Here is a 23,845-nt window from a genome sequence, read left to right as displayed (position 1 = left end):
TTTTCAAACATTTTTGACCACTCCCTTAAACAGGAAAGGCACTTTACATTATAAGCCACCATGGACATCCCTAATGAAGTTCCACAAAACCATTTACCCTTACCTCACATGATGGTCACTGTTGGTTTTTATACTAGCCTATTTTTTCCCTCTTAGTAATGGTCAGGACCCAATAAGTTGCTTTTATGATCCACAGTTGGGAAAAATATGCACATTCCTTTTTGTAAAAACAAAACAAAAAATGTTACATAATCATACAATATATGTACATTTAAAAAAGAAAGAGTAGAGCCATGCTTTGCACCATGCCTTGTTTCCACTTACAGACATCTGTTCTCGTCCACAAACAGAAATCTACCTTATTCTTTGCACTGGCTGCATCGTTTTGGATCACGTGGGTATGGTTGGAATGATCTTTTTAATCCTCTATGAAAAGACATTCAGGTCATGTCCAACTTTTCCTGGTTACACACAGCACCATAGTGACCATCTTGTGCAGGCTTTTCTGTGGCATGGATTTCTGGGAGTTCGTGTGTTAGATTGATGCTACTCATCCTTCACTTTTCAGCTCAGATGCCATTGCCTCCTTGGGGGAGCCCTTCTGCCCACTATAATACAGAGTCCATTCCCTGTGTTATATATTCCATGCCTCCCTGGACATCCCCCACAGATATACAACCTAGGCCCTTTTAATAGCTGCTGCTAAATTGCAGAAAATATAAATAATTGGAGCTTGTTTTTTAAAAAATCTTTATTGTTGAAAGTTTGCTTTCTTTTTTAAATCCAGTCTGACAGTCTCTTTCTTTTAATTGGGGTGTTTAAGCATTTACATTTAATGAAATTATTGCTAATGAATGGGTTTACATTTTCTGTTTTGCTTTTGGTTTTCTATATGTCTGTCTTTGTTGCTCCTCTGTTGTTTCTCTACTGCCTTTTGTGTTAAATAAGTGTATTTTAATGTACTGTTTAGAGTCCTCTTGATTTTGGGCTATTTTTTAGTTATTAAAATATGCATCTTATCAGGATAATTTAGATTAATACTAATAATTCCAATATACCATAGAATCTTTTCTCCACTATAGCTTCATTCTCTTCCCTCCTTTGTACTATTTTCTCATGTATGTTATAAACCCAACAATATATTAATATTACTATTGCTTTATGTAACTTTTGTCTTTAAAGAAGTTGGGTAAGAAATAAATTCTAACCCATAAATTTACCATCTTGGACCCTTCATTCCTCTATATGGCTTCAGATCACCACTTACAGTCATTTCCTTTCAGTCTGATGACCTCTTTTATTATTTTTTAGGCAGATGTGCTAGCAATGCATTTTCTCAGTCTTTATCTAGGAAAATATTTTGCTTTCATTTATGAAGGGTAGTTTTGCTGGATATAGAATACTTGATTGACAGATTTTCTTCAGTGTTTTGAAAATATCATTCCAGCCATAACCGGTTTGGCTCAGTGGATAGAGCATTGGCCTGCAGATTGAGGGGTCCCAGGTTCGATTCCAGTCAAGAGCATGTACCTTGGTTGCGGGCACATCCCCGGTTGGAGATGTGCAGGAGGCAGCTGATTGATGTCTCTCTCTCATTGATGTTTCTAACTCTATATCTCTCTCCCTTCCTCTCTGTAAAAAATCAATAAAATATATTTTTTAAAAAAGAAAGAGAATATCATTCCATTCCATTGTTTCAAATGAAAAGTCATCAGTTGGTTATATTGCTACTCTGTGTGTGACAAATCCTTTTTCTATTTATGCTTTCAAGATTTTTATCTTAGTGTTTGACCTTCAGCTGGTTTTCTTGGGGGAGTGGGGGGCGAATGTCTTTGTATTTATCATGCTTGGGGTTTGTTGAGCTTCTTTTATGTGTAGATGAATGTTTTTCATCAAATCTGGGGAGTTTTTAGCTGTTATTTCTTCAAACCTTTCTTCTACCCCATTCTCTCTTCTGAAATTCTGATTGCACATATGTTGGTATGCTTTTACTATCCCAAACGTTCCACTGTGGCCAAACTTCCTTGTTCATTGAGCTGGGCAGGGGGATGGGAGGAACCCTAGGCCAGAATGCCTCAGATGTCTCTCTTCTTACCTGAAGTTCAGCAGTTTTTTAAGCATAAATGAATCTTGGTTTGTTATATGCCATTAGTTAATTTACAGAGTGCTAAAATGGTTGTTTTTGTCAAATGGTTGTTTTATGCTTTTGGGATCCAAGATTTGCCAATCTCCTCACTAGGTCATAGTCAGAAGTCCCACCCCTCTAATATTGCTAAATTGACCTTCAGAAAGGATTTATTTTTTTTAATTCTCACCCATGGATATTTTCTCCATTGATCCTTAGAGAGAGAGTGGAAAGGAGATAGGGGGAGAAAAGAGAGAGAGAGAGAGAGAGAGAGAGAGAGAGAGAGAGAGAGAGAGAGAGAGAGAGAACGAACATACACATCGATGTGAGAGAGACACAATCAACACTTGCTCCAGTTGGGGTCAGGGATCAAACCTGCAAACAAAGTACATCCTTTGACCAGAAATCAATCCCATGACTCTTCAGTCTACAGGCTGATTGATGTTCTAACCACTAAGCCAAACTGACCAGGGCAGAAAAGATTATTGACTTATACTCCAAAGGCATTAATTTTCTCATTAAATACCTCTTATTTGAAACTAGAGGCCTGGTGCACGAAATTCGTGCATAGGGAGGGGGAGCTCCCTCAGCCCAGCCTGCACCCTCTCCAATCTGGGACCCCTTGGGGGATGTCCAACTGCCTCTAGCAATCTGGGACCACTGGCTCCTAACTGCTCAGCTGCCTGCCTGCCTGATTGCCCCTAACCCCTCTGCCTACCTGCCTGATCGCCCCTAACTGCTCTCCTTCCAGCCTGATTGCTCCTAACTGCTCCCCTTCTGGCCTGATTGCCCCTAGCCGCCTCTGCCTTGCCCCACTCCCAGGACCCAGGCTTCCCTCCCTCTGGCCAGCTGCAGGCACCCAGAACCCACACTGGCTTCACCCGGGCTGGCCACAGCCACAGAGGACTGTGGACAGGCGGCTTCACCTGGGCCACAGCCGCAGGCACCTGGAACCGCAGGGCAGGCAGTTTGTACCTCTCCCGGGCTGCAGATGCTGGCACCTGGGACTGCGGGGTGGGTGGCTTGTGCCTCTCCTGGGCTGCAAGCGCTGGCGCCCAGGACCACAGAGCATGCGGCTTGTTCCTCTCCCGGGCCGCAGGCGCAGGCACAGCCACTGGTGCCCAGGACCGCAGGATGGGCAGCTTGTCCCTCTCCTGGGCCACAGCCTAGCTGGTCCCCATTCCTCTCTCATGAGCTCATTTGTGCCTGGCTGGTCCCCATTCTCTCTCCCCAGTATTGAGTGTCTGAGCTGTGATGGCGTGAGAGCATGATGGACCATTTGCATATTAGCTCTTTATTATATAAGATGGAATTGGACTTCCATTAAGAAGTCAATTGCCTCCGTGGTATAAGCGGTTGGCTCCCCAAGAATTGGGTCCTAGTCAACAGCATGAGGTTTGTTGTAGCATTAATTCCACAGGTATTCAGCGTTTGTGATATTGAGCTATGGTTTGGATTAGGTCAGCTGGAATAGTGTCTGATATATAGTAGATGCCTTTAAAATTAATGAAGAGCTACATCACATATATATTTTAAATTAAAAACCCCACAAGTTGCCTTAACTGGTTTGGCTCAGTGGATAGAGCATCGGCCTGCAGACTGAAGGGTCCCAGGTTCAATTCCGGTCAAGGGCATGTACCTTGGTTGCGGGCACATTCCCAGTAGGGGGTGTGCAGGAGGCAGCTCATCGATGTTTCTCTCTCATCAGTGTTTCTAACTCTCTATCCCTCTCTCTTCCTCTCTGTAAAAAATCAGTAAAATATATAGTTTTTAAAAAGATAAATCAGTCTACTTTTAAAAAAAAAACCCACAAGTTACCGTACAATATATTAACATGATCTCAGTTATATGAAAACATAATCCTCACTCCCTGTACCCCCTATTTCTGATTGTGTATATTTTAATGCATAGGAAAAGGTTAAGGCCATAGAGCAAACTGTAAGCTTTGGTTGCCTATAGACAGGCAGTCAGGATCACCACCTTCAGATGTGTAGATTGTGCCTAGGAGGAGGGGAATCTCACAGGGGGTCATCCACCCATAGAGGGCTATGTTTTTAGATTCCCATAGAGGAACTAAATGTGTTAGAAGGGCATTCCTGGTGGGATTGAGTGCTGTGCAGCAGCTGTACCTTTAGAATTTTCTGCAGCAGCAATGTATTGATGTGTCTTTTGGTTGAATGAACATTTTTATTTCCCAAGAGTACATTTAAACAGATCTGTTTTGTGATATGGGATAAATTTCATCTCTTAATTCTTTCATTTTTACTTTGCAGTGACATGAACTCAAGGGCTGGGTACCCTGCTCAAGTTTACAAAACTACCAGTGCAGAGACTCCTCAACCTTCACAGCTGGCCCAATCCAGCTCCTTCCAGCTCTCTGCCTCCGTCCCCAAGTCCTTCTTCTCCAAGCAGCCTGTGGGGAATAAACACCCAACAGGGTGGAAGAGAACAGATGAGCCCCCGCCACGGCCACTCGCCTTTACTGACCCAAAGAAGTAAGTGTCTGGTCACCCACTAAGGCAATGCAGGATCAAAGGCTGAGTGTCTTGGGGCCTGGAAGACAGTGACACCTCAGTCACTGATCATCAGGACACTGTGCCAATCCGTACACTGGGAGTACAGCTGTGAACAGGTGCACTGGGGTCCCCGCCCTCAGAGAGCTGACATTTTGGTTGGGGAGACAGAGAATAAATAGGGTAACTAAGAAAAGCACAGTGCCCAACTGGCATGGCTCAGTGGTTGAGCATCGACCTATGAACCAGATCACAGTTCGATTCCCTGTCAGGGCACATGCCCATTGGGGGGCATGCAGGAGGCAGCTAATCAATGATTATGATCATTGATATTTCTATCTCTCTTTCCCTCTCCCTTTCACTCTGAAATCAATAAAAATATTTTTTTTTTAAAAAAAGAAAAGCACATAATAGGTCAGTCAGCGGCTAGCACTGTATAGTGTCTGGATGAGGAACATTCCAGGCAGAAGGAATAGTAACTGCAGAGACCCATGCTTGGTCTGTAGGAGGAAGGCCAGTGGCTGGAACAGCATGAACACGTGAGATCAGAGAGACGATGCGGACAGGTCTTGTGACCTGTCTTGGCATCTGCTGTAAGTGAGGTGGCACCACGGAAGGGTGTGGAGCAGAGGAGGAACATTATCTAAATTGAGTGTCCTTGGGGCCCCTACCTCTGCAGGTGGGGCAGGGTCTGTGAGGAGCTTCTGTGACAGTCCAGGCAGGAGACAAGGAGGCTGGAACAGGGTGGAAGCCCAGGAGGATAAGGGCTGCTTCGGAATAGATTCTCTGAAGTAGGAATAGACAGAGTTGTTGGCAGGTTGACTGTAGTGTGAAAGAAGGCAAGGTAGAGATGATAACAGCTCTTGTAGCCTTGAACTAAGATGGGACTGAGCAAGGAGCAGGCTTGGGTGGAGCTCCGGAGCGCAGTCCTGGATGGGTTACATTTGCAATGTGCAGAAGACATCACGAAGGCAGTCTGGGGAGGAGTCTGGAGCTCAGGAAAGAGGTCAGGCTGGAGAGAGAAATGTGGATGTCATCATCATAAGGTGGAAGAGCTCACCCAGGACCAGATGTGGGTAGAGAAGGAAGGTGTAAGACTAGGCCCAGTGTAAGACTGGGCCTAAGGAGGAGCCCAGGCAAGTGTGGGGTTTGGGGAGCCCAAGAGTGATGGACCGGAAGCTGTCAGATGGATGAACCTGATGCCTGTGTAGGAGTGAGCCTCATGGAGGTGACTGGAGGATGCAGGAGAGAAGGGTGGAGCAGAATTGGAGGCAGCTGTGTGTGAAGTTCGTAAGGAGAGGAGTATGCAGTTAAGAAAGGGTTTTTGTTTTTTAAGGTAGGTGGAAATGATGTCTAACATTTATGAAGTCCTCACTGTACGACAGTCTTGGTTCTAAGCTAATGTGTGTTGATTAATTCAGAGAATCTCACAGGATTTCCATGAGGTAGACCTATTGTTCATTCCCAGACTCACGCAGCTGGTGAGGGAGGGAGCTTGGCTCGGAGTCTGGGAACCTGGGCCAAGGCTCCTCTTCTTTTGTGTGGGAGCAGACCTGTCTTCCTCCGTTCTGTTTGTAAGGTTGTCCTTCTTAACCTGGATGGAGCCATTCAAATGTGTGAATAACACAGAGCTCATAAGGACAAGTGTCAGGAGACAGAAGCCAGGTCCCCAGAGATGGTGGTGGGCAGGCAAGCCTGCTGCAGTCACACTGAGAATCCAGTTCACACACCTAACAGCCATCCAGGCCGCTCTGAAAACTAGGTTCACATCCTCGCTCCCCTGAGTAAAATCCCCAGCAGCTTACCCCTTTCCAGGATTATTGATAAAGCCACACATTTACTGAGGACATAATTTGTACCAGGCAACAGTGCACCATGTGTTTTGCCCAAACTCCCATCCAGACTCTACATGATCTTCCCTTTTGTCCCCTTGCCTTCATGTCCTCTCACTCTCCCCCTCGCTCACTGCCCTCCAGCCACGTTGACCTCTTGCTGCTCCTCAAACTTGCCAAATACAGTGCTGACCTCAGGGCCTTTGTAGGGGCTCTCCAATGCCTGGACACTCTTCCCCCAGGTCTTCTGGCTGGCTCCAGAGGGGCTTAGTCTAATGCCCCCTCCTCAGATGGGCCTTCCCAGTTTTTCATAGCCCCTGCCATCATTCTCACTTTTCTCTGTTCCATTGCCTATTGCCCCACAGGAAAGCAGGTACTATTGGCTTGGTCACTTGTCACCTGCCTGGCACTCTGTGGGTGCTCTGTCAGAGAAAGTATGAGCCATGCATCTCATTCTCACCTCATCCCCATATGATCCTGTAAGGCCCCCACTTTTCAGAGTGGCCAGAGGGCCAGGCCCTGCTGGCCCTGTTATGTTCTCCACAGTGACAGCTGCTCTGGCCACCCTTCCCCTGCATGCTGTTCCCTCTAGCTAGGTGCCTCCAACCCCAGCTGACTCACTCCTACCCCCCTGCATTGGTGTGCGAGGTCTGCCGAGACAAATACCACAGAGTGGCTCAACAACAGAAATTTATTTTTCCACAGTTCTGGAGGTTACAAGTCTGAGACCAAGGTGTCTACAGGGTTGGTTCTTTCTGAGGACCTTGAAGCAAATCTGTTCCACATCTGTCTCTCAGCTTCTGGTGGTTTGCTGGCAATCCGGGACTTCTTGGCTTCTGCCAATTCACCTCAATCTCTGCCTTCATCTTCATACATTGTTCTCCCTGTGCATGTCTCTGTCCACATTTCCCCTTTTCATAAGGACAACAATCATATTGGATTAGGGTTCACCTTAATGACCTCATTTTACCTCGATTACCTCTATAAAGACTCTATTTATAAATAAGGTCACATTCTGTGATCCTTGTGTTTAGGACTTCAATATATCTTTTGTGGGGAGACCCATAACACCAGCCCTCAGGTATCAATCAGCACAGACATGCCATACTCCGAGAAGCCCTCCTAACCCCCATCCAGGCTCCTCCCTCCTGCTGACCTCATGGTGCTTTTCTTCCATGGTGAAGGTCTCAGGGCACATCATGCCGCTTTGTTGCACCTGCTGGACAGAGAGATTTAGAAGAGCAGAGACACCTGGACCTCAACTAGAGCCTGGTACATAGTAAATGCTCAGAAAATAGACCTGGACACATGACAGTCCTAAACAAACAGCCACCTCCTTTTTCCCAGGAAGGCTGTGTGTGTGTGTGTGTGTGTGTGTGTGTGTGTGTGTGTGTGTGTGTGTGTTTGTGTGTAAACAATCCATAAAATATTCAGAGTTTCATGGGTTCTTATAATATTCATTAATTGATACTTAAGTTTTCATCGTATGTGTAAATACTATTAATTTAGAATTATTGTTCTTCTCCATATACTCCCATTTCATAAAGCTTTCTAGTTCAAGCTCTCCCTGAGCATTTTAGAGATAGTATCTTTGTCATTGTTAGAGACATTTCTGAGTCACTAACCTAGTTTTCCAGAAAATATCATCACTTCCAGCTAAATTATTTGAGATTAAACATGTTTTTCTTTTTTTAGAGAGAGGGATAGAGAGATAGAAACATTGAAGAGAGAAAAACCTCATCAATTAGCTGCCTCCTGCAAGCCCCCTATTGGGGATCAAACCCTCAACCCAGGCATGTGCCCTGACTGGGAATCAAACTGGTTACTTCTTAGTTCCTGGGTCAGTGCTCAACCCTGAGCCACACTGGCCGGACTAATCATGTTTTTCTTGATGCTGTTACTGAAATTTTATCTCAAGGCATAAGAACTCATTTGTATAACTTATTTACCTACATTTACATACCTGCTTTACCAGGTACTGTTGTAAGAGCCCTTTACCTGCATTAACTCATTTAATCCTCACTACAGAATGGAGAGATGAGAAAAATTGAGGTGCAGAATGATAAAGTCACTTGCCCAAATTCACTCAGATAAAGTTAATTACTGCAACTATTACAAATGCTGGTTTTATAGTTGTTGGCCCCACAAGTCACCACATATTATGATCTTATCTCCCCCAGGACAATTACCTAATCTATCTACTATATTTCTTTGCCTCCTTGCTCATTGATTCTGGTCACACTGAGGCTGTGCATCCACCAGAGAAATGGCAGTGGCTGTGGCTAACACAGGGATCCCTGCCTTCAGCCACACTACTCTACTTGGGTTGGCCCCATTTATTCTCCTGGCTATCCCATGAGAAGGATCCTGTTTCTATCACCATTTCCAGATGAGACACAGTACCCAGCCCAGGTCACCCAGCCAAAAAGTGGCAGAGCTAGGATTCATACCCAGCAAGATAACTAACAGCATCTCATCATGTGAGAGACTCAGGGAGGACACGCACACAAGGCAGTGACTCACATTTTCTGAGGATGGGTTTCCTGGAGGGAACAGTCTCTTCTGTATTTGGCACTCCCTGTTGAGCACATGCTCTCTTTGGTGAACAAAAGATGCAGTGAGCTAGTGAAGGGCGGGGAATCTGTATGCAGAGGGAATTGAGAGCATCTGCCACAGAAGGTCCCTCATGCTCAGTCCTTCTGCTGCAGACTCCAGTCAATGGTGGCAGCTCCGTCTCAGGAGATGGCCAGACAGCACCCTGAGACCACTTTGTCCCAGGACTCTTAATTGATTTACCTATTGTATCCCAACCTTTGGAGAGGCAGAACAACATGGGAGTGAGGGCAGGAATCCCTCATTGGCTGCTTACCCCCTCTTTAACTCCTCAGTTTCCCTCTCTTTTTTATTTTTTAATTCTTAAATTACAGTTGACATTCAATATTATATTAGTTTCAGGTGTACAACACAGTGATTAGATATTTATACAAAGTGATACCCGCCCCCCCCCAATAAGTCTAGTACCCGCCTGGCACCATACATAGTTATTACAATACAATAGAAAGGAAATTAATTAGAAGAAATATTTTGATATTGCTATTTGCCCTTACTCTATAATAGAAGTGTCAGAGATGAAAGAATATTAGTAAAATGTATATGAAAATCTTATATAATAAAACCCTAATATGCAAATCAACCAAACGTTGAGCGTTTGCCCCTCAAGAGGGAGGCGACTGGTGGCAGCACGATCAGGGGGTGGGGCCGACCAGCAGGGGTGGGGGGAGGGTGGGCAGGGAGGGCCGGTTGCCCCACCCACCAGTCACCCCACAGATCAGCCCTGATCACTGCCAGGCCTAGGGACCCTACCCTATATATTGGGAACAGTCTCTTAGATTTAAAAATTAAAACCTGGTGGATGGCGGCGGTATAGGCAGACGCGTCCCAGGTCGTGTCCCTGAGCAAATGGAGTGAGCAGCTGAAACTAGTAACATCCACCCCGAATTGGCAAAATTCCTCAGCTGGCGAGACGGTTTACAGCCGGGAAGAGCAGAACTCCCCTGGAAAGGTAAAAAAACCAGGGATTTGGGCAGGAAAGTTTGCCAGACCTCTGAGCCCAGAGAGTCGGAGGGAGACCGCGTGGCAGACAGCCGCGTCCCTTGGGACAGGCACAGCCCCTAACAGGGGAAAGGAGAACCGCGGGATTCCTGGCGCTGCCTGGGGAATTGACAGCTGGGTCTGTGAGCACAGAGGACTGAGCCTAAAGGGGGCAGCCTGAAGAGCTGACCAGACCATGCAGTCCCGGTAAGAGAAGAAGCTTACAGTAACCAAGCCTTCCCCGTTTCCGCGGCCGGCGTTTGTTTGTTTGTTTTCACTGAACCCTGTTCATGGGACATTTCGGATACAGACACTCACCTGTGCTGAAGAGAGGGAGAGTGTGCGGAGGAGTGGAATCTGGGGAGAGACTGAGGAGAGAAGGGGGGCCGGGAGAGGTGGCAGCGAATTGAGTGCTGAGACACCCCTGAGCCCAGGTCTGAGGCAGCCATTCTCTCCGGAGAGTGAGACTCCTCCCCCCAGCCCCCAGGCAAGGAACACAGCCACACCCAGATTCCACCCTGTAGGAGATCAAGGATTAAAATAACCTGATCAGTCCCTGGGAGTTAACAGGGTCTGGCCTATAGAGGGATTTTCAATCCCAGCAACAACACAGCACTGGTAACTCTTACGCAGCCAGCTCTGGGCAGTGAACTTCCACTGGACAGAGAGGCCCTGTAGCCTAAGAGGCCAACCCCAGAACACTGCCACCCAGAGGCTGACCCACAAACTGACTCTTTGCTAAACACAAAATAAGGCAGTCTGGGAAACAAATGCGGCTTGCTTTAAAATAAGGACTGTGGTTTACAACACAGAGGAACAGTGTATCGCAGGGAAACTCAACACTCTCCTGAATACCTGGCAGGTCTAAGGCGAGCCACACTGAAGAATAGAAGAACCGAAGGACCTTCACTACTGCAATATTTTTTTTTTTCTTTTTTCACCTTTTAACTAAGAAACCAATTTTTTTTCTTTTTTTTTTCTTTTCCTCTTCTTCTTTTTTTTTTTTTCTTCTTTTTTCCATCACCTGATTTTACCCTTTTAATTACTACCTTCTTATTTTTAACCAGTATTATTACTGCTACCATTTTACCATTTTTTTTTAAAGTGCCATTTTATTTTCTCTTTATTTTATTTTGGGATTAGTGTTCTCCATTCTATTTTCATCGTTATATTATTGGTTGTTTCTAGTTTGCATTCATCTCCAGGGAGCTGTTGCTGGAATTTGTTGGGATTAATGGCTGTTCTATAGGAGTATTCTCCTCATATAAAAAGTCTCTTCCGCTCTTCCACTTCATTCTCTCTTTTCGCTCTTTTTTTTTCTTTTCCTTTCTTTTCTCGCTTTTACTTTCCCCCCTCATTTTTCCCAATTTCATTTTTGCACTCCTTTTTTTGGTCCCTAATTTTCTTTTCTTTTTTCTCTTTTCTCTTTTTCTCTTCCTTCTTCCTTATCCCCTAATTCTCTTAATTCAGGTGGTCACCTTTATTTGGGGTTATTAATATCGTGAATATATTTGTGTATAGTGCCTGGTACGTGGTGCCTTGTTGTGTTGTATTTTGTGCCTTTAAATCAACACAGCAGATCCAAGCAACAGCAACCTCCTGAGCACCACACCCTCTGCTGAGGAACAGCAGCTGTACATGAAACCTCGCCCCACCAGCCAGAAGAGCCACCACAGCTGTGAACAGCACCCACCAGAGGAGTTGCTGCCAACTGAAGAGCAGCTGCTACCGCAACCGCCCGAAGAGGAACCGCAGACCAAGGAGTCACTGCCACCAAGGGAGCAGCCACTGAACGACTCAACGTCTAGATATGTCAGTGAGATCAAACATGGGTAGACAAAGAAACCCCCAAAGGAAAGAGAAGGAGGACTCGCCAGAAAAGCAGCTAAGTAATACAGAGGCATGCAACATGACAGAAAAAGAATTCAGAATAAGGGTCCTAGAGTGCATAAACCGGATGGAGGAAAAAATCGACAACCTCAGCAAGAAGCAAGAAGAAACAGATGAAAAAATCGATAACATATGGAAGAAGCTAGAAGAAACAGATGAAAAAATCGATAACATATGGAAGAAGCTAGAAGAAACAGATGAAAAAATCAACAACTTAAGTAAGACCCAAGAAGATATGAAGAGTGATATAGCTGCAATGAAAAACTCCATTGAAAGTATCAACAGTAGACTAGGAGAAGCGGAGGACCGAATTAGTGATTTAGAAGACAAGGAAGCAAAACACACCCAAAATGTACTGCAATTGGAGAAAAAAATGAAAAGACAGGAGGAGAGCCTAAGGGAGCTTTGGGACAACATGAAACGAAACAACATACGAATAATAGGGGTACCAGAACAACAGAAGGATGAACAAGGATTAGAAAACCTATTAGAAGAAATAATATCAGAAAACTTCCCTGAGGTGGGGAAGAAAAAAGTCACACAAGCCCAGAGAGTCCCAAACAAGGTGAACCCAAAAAGACCCACACCAAGACACATCATAATTACCATGGCAAATGTTCAGGACAAAGAGAGAATCTTACAGGCTGCAAGAGAGAGACGGAAAGTTACATACAAGGGATCTCCCATTAGATTGTCAAATGATTTCTCAACAGAAACACATCAGGCCAGAAAAGAATGGACGGAAATTTACAAAGTGATGCAAAGCAAAGGACTGAATCCAAGAATACTCTATCCAGCAAGGCTATCATTCAAACTTGAAGGGGAAATAAGAAGCTTCACAGACAAAAAAAGGCTAAGGGAGTTTATCACCACCAAGCCAGCAATGCAAGGAATGCTAAAGGGACTGGTATAAAAATAAGAAATAAAAAGCTCAGAAAGAAAACAGCCACACAAAAACAGAAATGCCTACAAACAAGTACCTTTCAATAATAACTTTAAACGTAAACGGACTAAATGCTCCAAACAAAAGACATCGAGTGGCTGAATGGATAAAAAAACATGACCCATACATCTGCTGTCTACAAGAAACCCACCTCATTAGAAGGGACTCACACAGACTGAAAGTGAAAGGATGGAAAAATATCTTTCAGGCAAATGGAAAGGAAAAGAAAGCTGGGGTAGCAATACTTATATCGGACAAAATAGACCTCAAAGTGAAGGCCATAACAAGAGATAAGGAAGGCCACTTCATAATACTAAAGGGATCAATACAACAAGAAGATATAATCCTGGTAAACATATATGCACCCAATGCAGGAGCACCCAAATTCATTAAAAAACTCCTGGAAGATATCAAAGGAGACATCGACAACAATACAATCATAGTTGGGGACTTTAATACACCACTGACAGCACTGGATAAGTCCTCTAGACAAATAATCAGCAAAGATACAGCAATCCTAAATGACTCACTAGATCAGATGGACTTAATAGACATCTTCAGAACACTTCACCCGAAAGCCAGGGAATATACATTCTACTCAAATGCTCATAGGACATATTCAAAAATAGACCATATATTGGGTCACAAGCAAAGTATCCCCAAATTCAAGAAAATTGAAATCATAAAAAGCGTCTTCACAGACCACGATGGCATAATATTAGAAATAAACTACAATAAAAACAACCCAAAATACTCAAACACCTGGAAGCTGAATAGCATGCTATTAAATATTGATTGGGTTACCAATGAAATCAAAGAAGAAATTCGAAACATCCTGGAAACTAATGACAATGAAAACACAACAATCCAAAACCTATGGGACACAATGAAAGCAGTCCTGAGAGGGAAGTTTATAGCTCTACAGGCCTATCTCAACAAACAAGAAAAAATGGTAGTAAATCATCTAACTCTACAACTCAAAGAATTAGAAAGAGAGCAACAAGAAAACCCCAGAGTGAGCAGAAGGAAGGAGATAATAAAGATTAGAGCAGAAATAAATGACATAGAGACCAAAAAAACAATACAGAAAATCAATGAAACCAAGAGCTGGTTCTTTGAAAGGATAAACAAGATTGACAAACCTCTAGCCAGACTCACCAAGAAGCAAAGAGAGAGGACCCAAATAAACAAAATCAGAAACGATAGAGGCGAAATAACAACAGACCCCACAGAAATACAAATGATTGTTAAAAAATACTATGGACAACTCTACTCCAACAAATTAGACAACCTGGAGGAAATGGACAAATTCCTAGAAAAATACAACATTCCAAAACTCAATCGGGAAGAATCTAAAAATCTCAACAGGCCAATAACTATGGAAGAAATTGAAGCAGTCATCAAAAAGCTTCCAGCAAACAAAAGCCCAGGACCAGACGGCTTCACAGGGGAGTTTTACCAAACATTCAAGAAAGAACTAAAACCTATCCTCCTCAGACTACTACAAAAAATTCAAGAGGAAGGAACACTTCCAAGCTCATTCTATGAAGCCAGCATCACCCTAATACCAAAACCAGGTAAAGACAACACAATGAAAGAGAACTACAGGCCAATATCCCTCATGAACATAGATGCCAAAATCCTCAACAAAATCTTAGCAAATCGGATCCAGCAGTACATCAGAAAGATCATACACCATGACCAAGTAGGATTTATCCCAGGGATGCAAGGATGGTACAACATCCGCAAATCAATAAACGTGATACATCACATAAACAAATTGAAAGAAAAAAACCACATGGTCATATCAATTGATGCAGAAAAAGCATTTGACAAAATTCAACACCCATTTTTGATAAAAGCTCTCAGCAAGGTGGGAGTAGAAGGATCATACCTCAACATAATAAAAGCCATATATGACAGGCCCACAGCCAACATCATACTCAATGGACAAAAACTAACACCATTTCCCCTAAGAACAGGAACAAGACAGGGATGCCCCCTCTCACCACTCCTGTTCAACATAGTACTGGAAGTGTTAGCCATTGCAATTCGGCAAGAAGAAGAAATAAAAGGCATCCAAATTGGAAAAGAGGAAGTAAAACTGTCCTTATTTGCAGACGACATGATATTATACATACAAAACCCTAGAGACTCCATCAAAAAGCTACTGGACTTAATACATGAATTTGGCAATGTAGCAGGATACAAAATTAACCCCAAGAAATCCGAGGCATTTCTATACACCAATAGTGAACTTTCAGAAAGAGAGATTATAAAAACAATCCCGTTTACCATCGCACCAAAAAAATTAAGCTACCTAGGAATAAACTTAACTAAAGAGGTAAAAGACCTCTACTCAGAAAACTACAGGACGTTGAAAAGAGATATAGAGGAAGACATAAACAGATGGAAGAACATACCGTGTTCATGGATTGGTAGAATCAACATCATTAAAATGTCCATACTACCCAAAGCAATCTATAAATTCAACGCACTTCCCATTAAAATACCAATGGCATACTTCAGAGATCTAGAACGAACTCTCCAAAAATTCATCTGGAATAAAAAAAGACCTCGAATAGCTGCAGCAATCCTGAAAAAGACCAAAGTAGGTGGGATCTCAATACCAGATATCAAGATGTATTACAAAGCCACTGTTCTCAAAACTGCCTGGTACTGGCACAAGAATAGGCATATAGATCAATGGAATAGAATAGAGAGCCCAGAAATCGGCCCAAACCAATATGCTCAATTAATATTTGACAATGGAGGCAAGAACATACAATGGAGCCAAGATAGTCTCTTCAATAAATGGTGCTGGGAAAATTGGACAGATATATGCAAGAAAATGAAACTAGACCACCAACTTACACCATACACAAAAATAAACTCAAAATGGATAAAGGACTTAAATGTACGACAGGAAACTATAAAAATTCTAGAAGAATCCAAAGGCAACAAAATCTCAGACATATGCCGAAGCAATTTCTTCACTGATACAGCTCCTAGGGCACTTGAAACTAAAGAGAAAATGAACAAATGGGACTACATCAAAATAAAAAGCTTCTGCACAGCAAAAGAAACCATCAACAAAACAACGAGAAAACCCACTGTGTGGGAAAACATATTTGCCAATGTCATATCCGATAAGGGCCTAATCTCCAAAATTTATAGGGAACTCATACAACTTAACAAAAGGAAGATAAACAATCCAATCAAAAAATGGGCAAAGGACCTAAATAGACACCTTTCAAAAGAGGACATTCAGAAAGCCAAGAGACATATGAAAACATGCTCAAAGTCACTAATCATCCGAGAGATGCAAATCAAAACAACAATGAGGTACCATCTGACACCTGTCAGACTGGCTATCATCAACAAATCAACAAACGACAAGTGCTGGAGAGGATGTGGAGAAAAAGGAACACTTGTGCACTGCTGGTGGGAATGCAGACTGGTGCAGCCACTATGGAAGACAGTATGGAGTTTCCTCAAAAAACTACAAATGGAACTCCCATTTGACCCTGTGATCCCACTTCTAGGAATATATCCCAAGAAACCAGAAACACCAATCAGAAAGGATATATGCACCCCTATGTTCATAGCAGCACAATTCACCATAGCTAAGATCTGGAAACAGCCTAAGTGCCCATCAGTAGATGAATGGATTAGAAAACTGTGGTACATCTACACGATGGAATACTATGCTGCTCTAAAAAGGAAGGAACTCTTACCATTTGCAACGTCATGGATGGAACTGGAGAGCATTATGCTAAGTGAAATAAGCCAGTCAATGAAGGAAAAATACCACATGATCTCACTCATTCATGAATAATAGAGACCATTATAAACTTTTGAACAATAATAGATACAGAGGCAGAGCTGCCTCAAACAGATTGTCAAACTGCAGCAGGAAGGCCGGGGAGGGTTGCGGGGCAGGAGGTAGGGGGGTAAGAGATCAACTAAAGGACTTGTATGCATGCATAGAAGCATAACCAGTGGACATAAGACATTGGGGGATAGGGGAGGCTAGGGGACTGTCTAGGGCGGGGGGATAAAATGGACACATATGTAATACCCTTTGTAATACTTTAAGCAATAAAAAAAAAAATAAAAAATAAAGACTTAACAAGCAAAACAAAAAAAACAAAAAAAAATTAAAACCTGGTAAGGCTACTCTAACACTGAAAAAACAGTATGATACAACAATGACATGCATGGACTCTGGCTTGCACATTTATGGTCATCCCTGATTCTGACACTTATACTAGTAACTGTGTGACAAAGCCAATTACTTAACTTCTCTCTGCTTCAGTTTTTCCACCCATAAGAGGGGGAAAATGGTACTGCTGCCTCAGAAGGATCATGTTATATACTACTTTTTATAATCAGGGCCAAAAAATGTAGCTGCCCCTACAACAAACAAGATGCCTTTCACCTGTATGAAAAGTATGGTCACTGGTGCATGTGGCGTCCCAGATTGTGAGAGGGGATCGGGTCTGAACTGGCAGTCGGACATCCCCCAAGGGTGCAGGCCAGGCTGAGGAAATCACCCATCCACCCACCCCCTGTGCATGAATTCCATGCACCGGGCCTCTAGTAATATATAAATTGATGAATAAGTAAATAATAACGTGATATAAAAACAAAAACATGATATAAAAACAATAGAAACATGATATAAAAACATTGATAAAAACAATGATTGACAAATTGATTAAACTTATTCTAATATCTCCCTGTATACCACATTAAGAGTGAAAACACTTTCAGAGTGCTCGACTAATTTCCCTTGTGTGAAGTATTTACAGCTTTAATGTCATACGCTCTTCAAACTCAAGAGAAAGCAACATATAACTGACCATGTCTGAAAACAGGTTCGGGTAGGAATATTTCTACTCTGACTAGAGTTTGTCCTTGTGATTTATTAATAGTCATCACAAATGCTGGCATCACGGGAAACTGTCTTCGAATTAATTTAAATGGGAAGCCAGTGTCAGACGGGGACAAATCAATTCTTGGAATCACAACAGCCTCTCCTTCCGCAGATCCTGTTAATACTTCAGCTTCAATTATGTTAGGTTGCCATCTTGTGATAATAAATGTAGTACCATTACAAAGACCCCATTTACTATTAAAATTTCTCAGTAGCATGATGATTGCACCTACTTTCAATTTTAATTTATGACACGGCATTCCCGAAGGAGTAATACTATTAAAAAATTTGATGGGAAAGTTTTCCTTTTCGGCATCATCTGTGGAATCATCACTCAAATAGGTGTAAAAATCTCCATTGAGTATATCCAAAATTCCTTCATTTAATTTATGAACATGCTCATTTTTAGGACAAAGAGTTGCATGTTTACACTATTTCCAAAGGTAGCTTCAATAGTAGATTCGTTACAAATCATTTCACAGGGGATTTCAATAATATCCATTCCTAAATGAAAACTGCTATCAAGTTTGCCATCTCCAAGTTTTATTAGCCATTCACTATAAGCAAAATCCTCTGATCTCATATTTGTTTTAAGAGACAACTGTCTGAAACATCCCTAAACATTACAGTACTTTAAACTCATTTGTACTATGGCTGATCGCATAGCATACAGCACAACACTGAAACATTGTTGAAAATCCCCTCTGAGAAGGAGAACTTTTCCATCAAATGCAACATTCAGATTCATAATTTCTCTTAGTATCTATCTGTGGCATTTATAGCATGACTGATGCCATGGTGCATTCATCAATAATGAGAAGTTGGACCTTTTTTAATGGTTTTAGCAACTTCACTCTTTATATCGAGTCTAGAAATTGAAGTTTCATTTAATGGAATTGGTAATTTATATTGGGAATGAAAGGTTCTTCCACCGAGGAGTAAATTTGCAGCAATTCCTATAGACACTGTGGGTAAAACAGTACCACCATGACCTCTAATATAATGTATTAGAACTTTATAAAAATATTTTTTTCCACTACCGCCTGGACCATCCAAGAAAAAGCATTTGGGGTGTACAGTTTGATCTTCGATGGCAGAAGTTATAGTCTGAAAGGCTGCCAACTGTTCATCGTTCAGAGAATTGATCAAAACCTCTGCTTGTTGTTGCTCATATGATTCATCACATGTATTTTTATTCATTAATAAAGGCTAGTCCGGAAGTTTGAAATCCGAACATTTCATTCCATGCAATGTGAATACTTCTTGAATTTTGTTAAGGGCGTGCATTTCATAATTCACACAGGCATGCATGAGTCAACGTTTATCTTTAAATTGCCAGTGTGCGTCCTATGTACCGGCCAGACGGACGGACGCACACACGCACGCACACTCGGTCAGATTATTGACCAAATTCCCTATGCTGGGTCAACGCTCAACCACTTGTGACTGTGTTTATAACTGGCAATTTGTACTTTTTTTTTTCCAGGATTAACCAAAGCTCTTTATTCTTCTACTTTATTTGTTCTAATTCTCTACATTTAGAATCCAAAGAACGTAGCTTTTATCTTTTTCTTTACATCATTTATCTGGTCATGGGAAAAAGTAGTGGAAAGCAACATTTTCAGCCAAGAGATTTGCAGGAGTTGATATATTTATTTACAGTGAAGATACTCAGCTGGAATGGGCAATTTGTGCTTTTTAATCCCTGCTCCTTTTTCACCCATCCCCCCAAATCCCCTCTCATTCAGTAACCATCAAAATGTTCTCTGTATCTATGATTTTGTTTCTGTTTTGTTTGTTTTTTATAATATACCTATAAGTGAAATCATATGGTATTTGTCTTTCTCTGTCTGACTTACTTCATTTAACATAATACCCTCTAAGTCCATTCATGTTGTTGCAAATGGCAAGATTTTCTTCTTTTTTTAATGGCTACTATTCCATTGTATATATGTTCCACTTCTTCTTTATCCACTTGTCTATCAATAGACACTTAGGTAGTTCCATATCTTGGCTATTGTAAAAATAATGCTGCAGTGAACATAGGGGTATATGTCTTTTCAAATTAGTGTTTTGGGTGTCTTCAGATAAATACCCAGAAGTGGAATTTCTGGGTCATATGGTAGTTCTATTTAAAATTTTTTGTTGTCTTTTTTTTTTTTTTTTAATCCTCACCCAAGGATATGTTTGTTTGTTTTTTCATTGATTTTAGAAGAAGGAGGGGGCAAGAAAAACATCAGTGTGAGAGAGAAACATCATATGCACCACGCCACCTGGGAATCTAACCCACATCTTGGGCATATGCCTTGACCAGGAATCGAACCCTCCACCTTTCAGAATAAGCTCAACCAACTGAGCCACAAACCTCCAGGCTATTTTCCATAGTGGCTGTCCCAATTTATAATCCCAAGCTTCCCTCTCTTTAAAATGGGATGACAGTCCTGCCTCTAGAGTTGCTGTGAAGACTTACTGAGTTAGTTCATGTGAGACACACCTCCCCCGCCCCCAGCACTGAGTTCAAGTTGCACAGGACTTAGCAGGTGAGGGCATGACAAGGTGAATGGCTTCCCAGGCTGACTGGGGGAGGCCAGGCTAGAGCAGGAGACAACCAGCAGCCCTCAGCTGTCCCGATCTTGACCCAATTGAAGGGCGCACACTGCCCTGCAGGCTAGGGGTCCCTCAGCCACCTGAGAAGCCTCCCAAGGCTGACACAGCCAAGAACAGGCCTCAGCTCTTCCAGGGATTGTCTACACTGACACCACTTATCCCTGAGTGGGAAGCAGGTCAGCCACAGCACACAGGGTTGTTCTTAGGTACATGTGTGTTGGCCCCTGGCCCCCAAACCCAGAGCCCAGTGAGGAGGATGCAGGCCCTGGAGGAGAGCCTCTATCGTTACCTTAAGAGTGGAGTGGTGGTTAGGGCCGAAACCGGTTTGGCTCAGTGGATAGAGCGTCGGCCTGCGGACTGAAGGGTCCCAGGTTCGATTCCGGTCAAGGGCATGTACCTGGGTTGCGGGCACATCCCCAGTAGGGGGTGTGCAGGAGGCGGCTGATCGATGTTTCTCTCTCATCGATGTTTCTGACTCTCTCTCTCCCTTCCTCTCTGTAAAAAATCAATAAAATATATTTTTTAAAAAAAGTTATAAAAAAAAAAAAAAGAGTGGAGTGGTGGTTAGGGAGGGCAAGCCCAGTGGTCACACCCAAGGACCCAGGCCCCAAACGTCCTCATCTATAAGAGGCACAGCCCTGCCTCATATAGGACGATTGAGGAGATGAGATGAAACAATGCATGTGAAGGGCAGCTGGGGCCTGGGAGAGAGTGAGCACTCAGCAGGTGAGTTCTGTTGCTGCTGCTGATACTACAGGTGCAGTCAAGGACAAGCCTGAGTTCACCCTAGTTCACACCCCAGCTCTGCTGTTGTGTGTCAAACCCTTCAGAGCATCACTGCCCTTGCCTGCAGAGTGAGGTGATGGTAGCACCAATGCCTCTCACATTTATTACTGTGAGGAATAAATGCCACCACATGAGACACACTGGCCCCAGGTGAGGCCCACGTCACAAGGAGCTGCTGATGTCACAGTTTGTATACATTGAACTCCGCTTTCATCATGAGAGAATCTCAGGGTGGCTCAGAGCATCAGGTAGATATGGATTCTGGGTGTTCCTAATTCACTGTGCCTCAGTTTCCCCAGCCTTAAAAGGCAAAGACTCTGAGTACTTACATCCAGAATTGGCATGAGGATTCAGTGAGTCACAGGGAAGTGCCTCGTCATTGTTGGTTGGACTGACGGACATTGGCATCTGGTAGTGATTGACACCTGGCATTTGGGCGGCCTCCTTTTTCAGGTTTAGGACCCCTATGTCCAGCACAGCACACCCACAGCAGAAGCAGGGAAGGCCTCTCCCCGATGACCCCACCCCTGGAAGGGCTGCTGCCCCTACTCCACCAACTCTCCCAACTCTCCCTTCCAGGAAACTCTGCCTGCTGCCTGAGGTTCAGACCTGTGAGTGTCCTCAGTTGGCGAACCCCCAGCTCAGGCAGGCCGGCAGTGGTGCTAATTAGCTTAATTAACCCCCCCTAAGGGAGCTGCCCCAGTTGGAGGCCAGAACTCCCAGTCAGCTGGGATCAGACCCAGCCAAGTTGGAGCCTTTGGTTGCCTTGTCAGGGTCCTAACTGCAGAGCCTTCTTCGTAATTTTTCTGTCTTTTTATTCTTTTCTAATATAAGTGGTTTAATTCCACATGATAAAATCCAACTTCAGACAACATAGGCAAATTAGGTCAGAACCTTGAGGAGAGGCTCTGGATGTTTTCTTCATTTGCGTTTTAAAATGTACCATATGCACAGGGTTTTTAAAAAAAAATCAAACTAGTACAAAAAAAAGTTAGCAGTGAAAACCGAGCCTTTCTCCTTCCCTGGCCCCAGCCATCCAGCTCCCTCGCAGAAGCAACCATTATTTCCTTTCTCCCATATCCTTCAAAAAAAGTGTCAGACTGGACCAAGCATGTGTGAGGGAGGGTGCTTCCCTCGCCCACTTTATGTATCTCTGTGGTCACCTCCTGTCTCTGCACTTCTGCCTTTTTCACTTTTTAAAAAATATACATATTTACTAGAGTCCCAGTGCACAAAAATTTGTGCACTTGGGGCGGGGGGTCCCTCAGCCTGGCCTATGCCCTCTCACAGTCTGGGACCTCTTGGGAGATGACCACCTGCCTTAGGCCCGCTCCCCGGGGGATTGGGCCTAAGCTGGCAATCAGACATACCTCTGGCAGCCCAGGAGCCCTTGGGGGATGTCCACTTGCCAGCAGGGAGCAGGCCTAAGCTGCAGTCGAACATCCTTAGTGCTGCTGAGGAGGCGGGAGAGGCTCCCACCACCACCGCTGTACTGGCAGCCATCAGCCTGGCTTGTGGCTGAGCAGAGCACCCCCTGTGGGAGTGCACTGACCACCAGGGGGCAGCTCCTGCATTGAGCGTCTGCCCACTGGTGGTCAGTGTGTGTCATAGTGACTAGTCATTCCCAGTTGTTCTGTTGTTGGGGTCAGTTTGCATATTACCCTTTTATTATATAGGATAGATGCCTGGAGCATGGGTGGGGGCTGGCTGGTTTGCCCTGAAGGGTGTCGCGGATCAGGGTGGGGGTCCCGCTGGGGTGCCTGGCCAGCCTGGGTGAGGGGCTGATGGGTGTTTGCAGCTGGTCACACCCCCTCCAGGGTGGGGGTCCCCACTGGGGTGCCTAGCCAGCCTGGGTGAGGGGCTGATGGCTGTTTGCAGGCTGGTCAAGGCCTCCCCCCCCCCCCAGTGGGGACCCTCACCCCATGGAGGTTTGGCCAGCCTAGGTGAGGGGCTGATGGCTCTTTTCAGGCTGGCCACGCCCCCTTTAGGGTTGGGGGCTCCCCACTGGGGTGCCTGGCCAGTCTGGGTGAGGGGCTGAGGGCTGTTTTCAGGCTGGCCAAGCCCACCGGCAACGGAAGCTCCCAGTCTCTCCTTTTTTTCTTTTTTCTTTTATTCTGGGATTTATTTACCTTCTATAATTGAAACTTTGTAGCCTTGAGAGGAGCTCAGAGCCGGCCAGGGCAGGAGGGAGGGAAGCTTGGCTTCCTCCATCACCAGGGGCAACCCAGCTTCCTGCTCGCTCCAGCTCCATGGCCATGGCCAGCTGAAAGCAGGTATCTGGGGTTTATTTATCTTCTATAATTGAAACTTTGTTGCTTTGAGTGGAGCTCAGAGCTGGCCGCAGCAGGCACAAAGCTTGGCTTCCTCCATCATTGGGGCAACCAAGCCTCCTGCTTGCTCCAGCTCCGTGGCTGCCAGCCGCCATCTTGGTTGGGTTAATTTGCATTTAGTCACTCTGATTGGCTGGTGGGCGTGGCTTAAGGCATAGCAAAGGTGCGGTCAATTTGCATGTTTGTCTTTTATTAGTGTAGATTGACTTCAGAGAGGAAGGAAGAGGGAGAGAGAGAGAGAGAGAGAGAGAGAGAGAGAAAAGAGAGAGAAAAGAACATCAGTGATGAG

At 44.0% G+C, this 23,845-nt stretch overlaps 1 protein-coding gene across 18 annotated transcripts in view; it reads left to right on the top strand.

The window, feature by feature from the left end:
* SIPA1L3 (signal induced proliferation associated 1 like 3) overlaps positions 1-23,845 on the top strand; it is a 309,889-nt gene that overhangs the window by 263,545 nt on the left and 22,499 nt on the right. For all 18 annotated transcript variants that reach the window (XR_004973699.1, XM_036346836.1, XM_036346841.1 and 15 more), the window contains one exon: positions 4,399-4,620. Coding sequence is in view for 17 of the 18 variants with exons in the window: in XM_036346836.1 (XP_036202729.1) it covers positions 4,399-4,620 (222 nt within the window). In the remaining variant the exon portion in view is untranslated. The remainder of the gene's footprint in view (positions 1-4,398; positions 4,621-23,845) is intronic.

This window comes from Myotis myotis, unplaced genomic scaffold, assembly GCF_014108235.1.
Source record: "Myotis myotis isolate mMyoMyo1 unplaced genomic scaffold, mMyoMyo1.p scaffold_m19_p_19, whole genome shotgun sequence".
Taxonomy (NCBI): Eukaryota; Metazoa; Chordata; class Mammalia; order Chiroptera; family Vespertilionidae; genus Myotis; species Myotis myotis.
The sequence above is the reverse complement of the archived record's forward strand: the minus strand, read 5'-3'. Positions and strand labels throughout refer to the sequence as shown.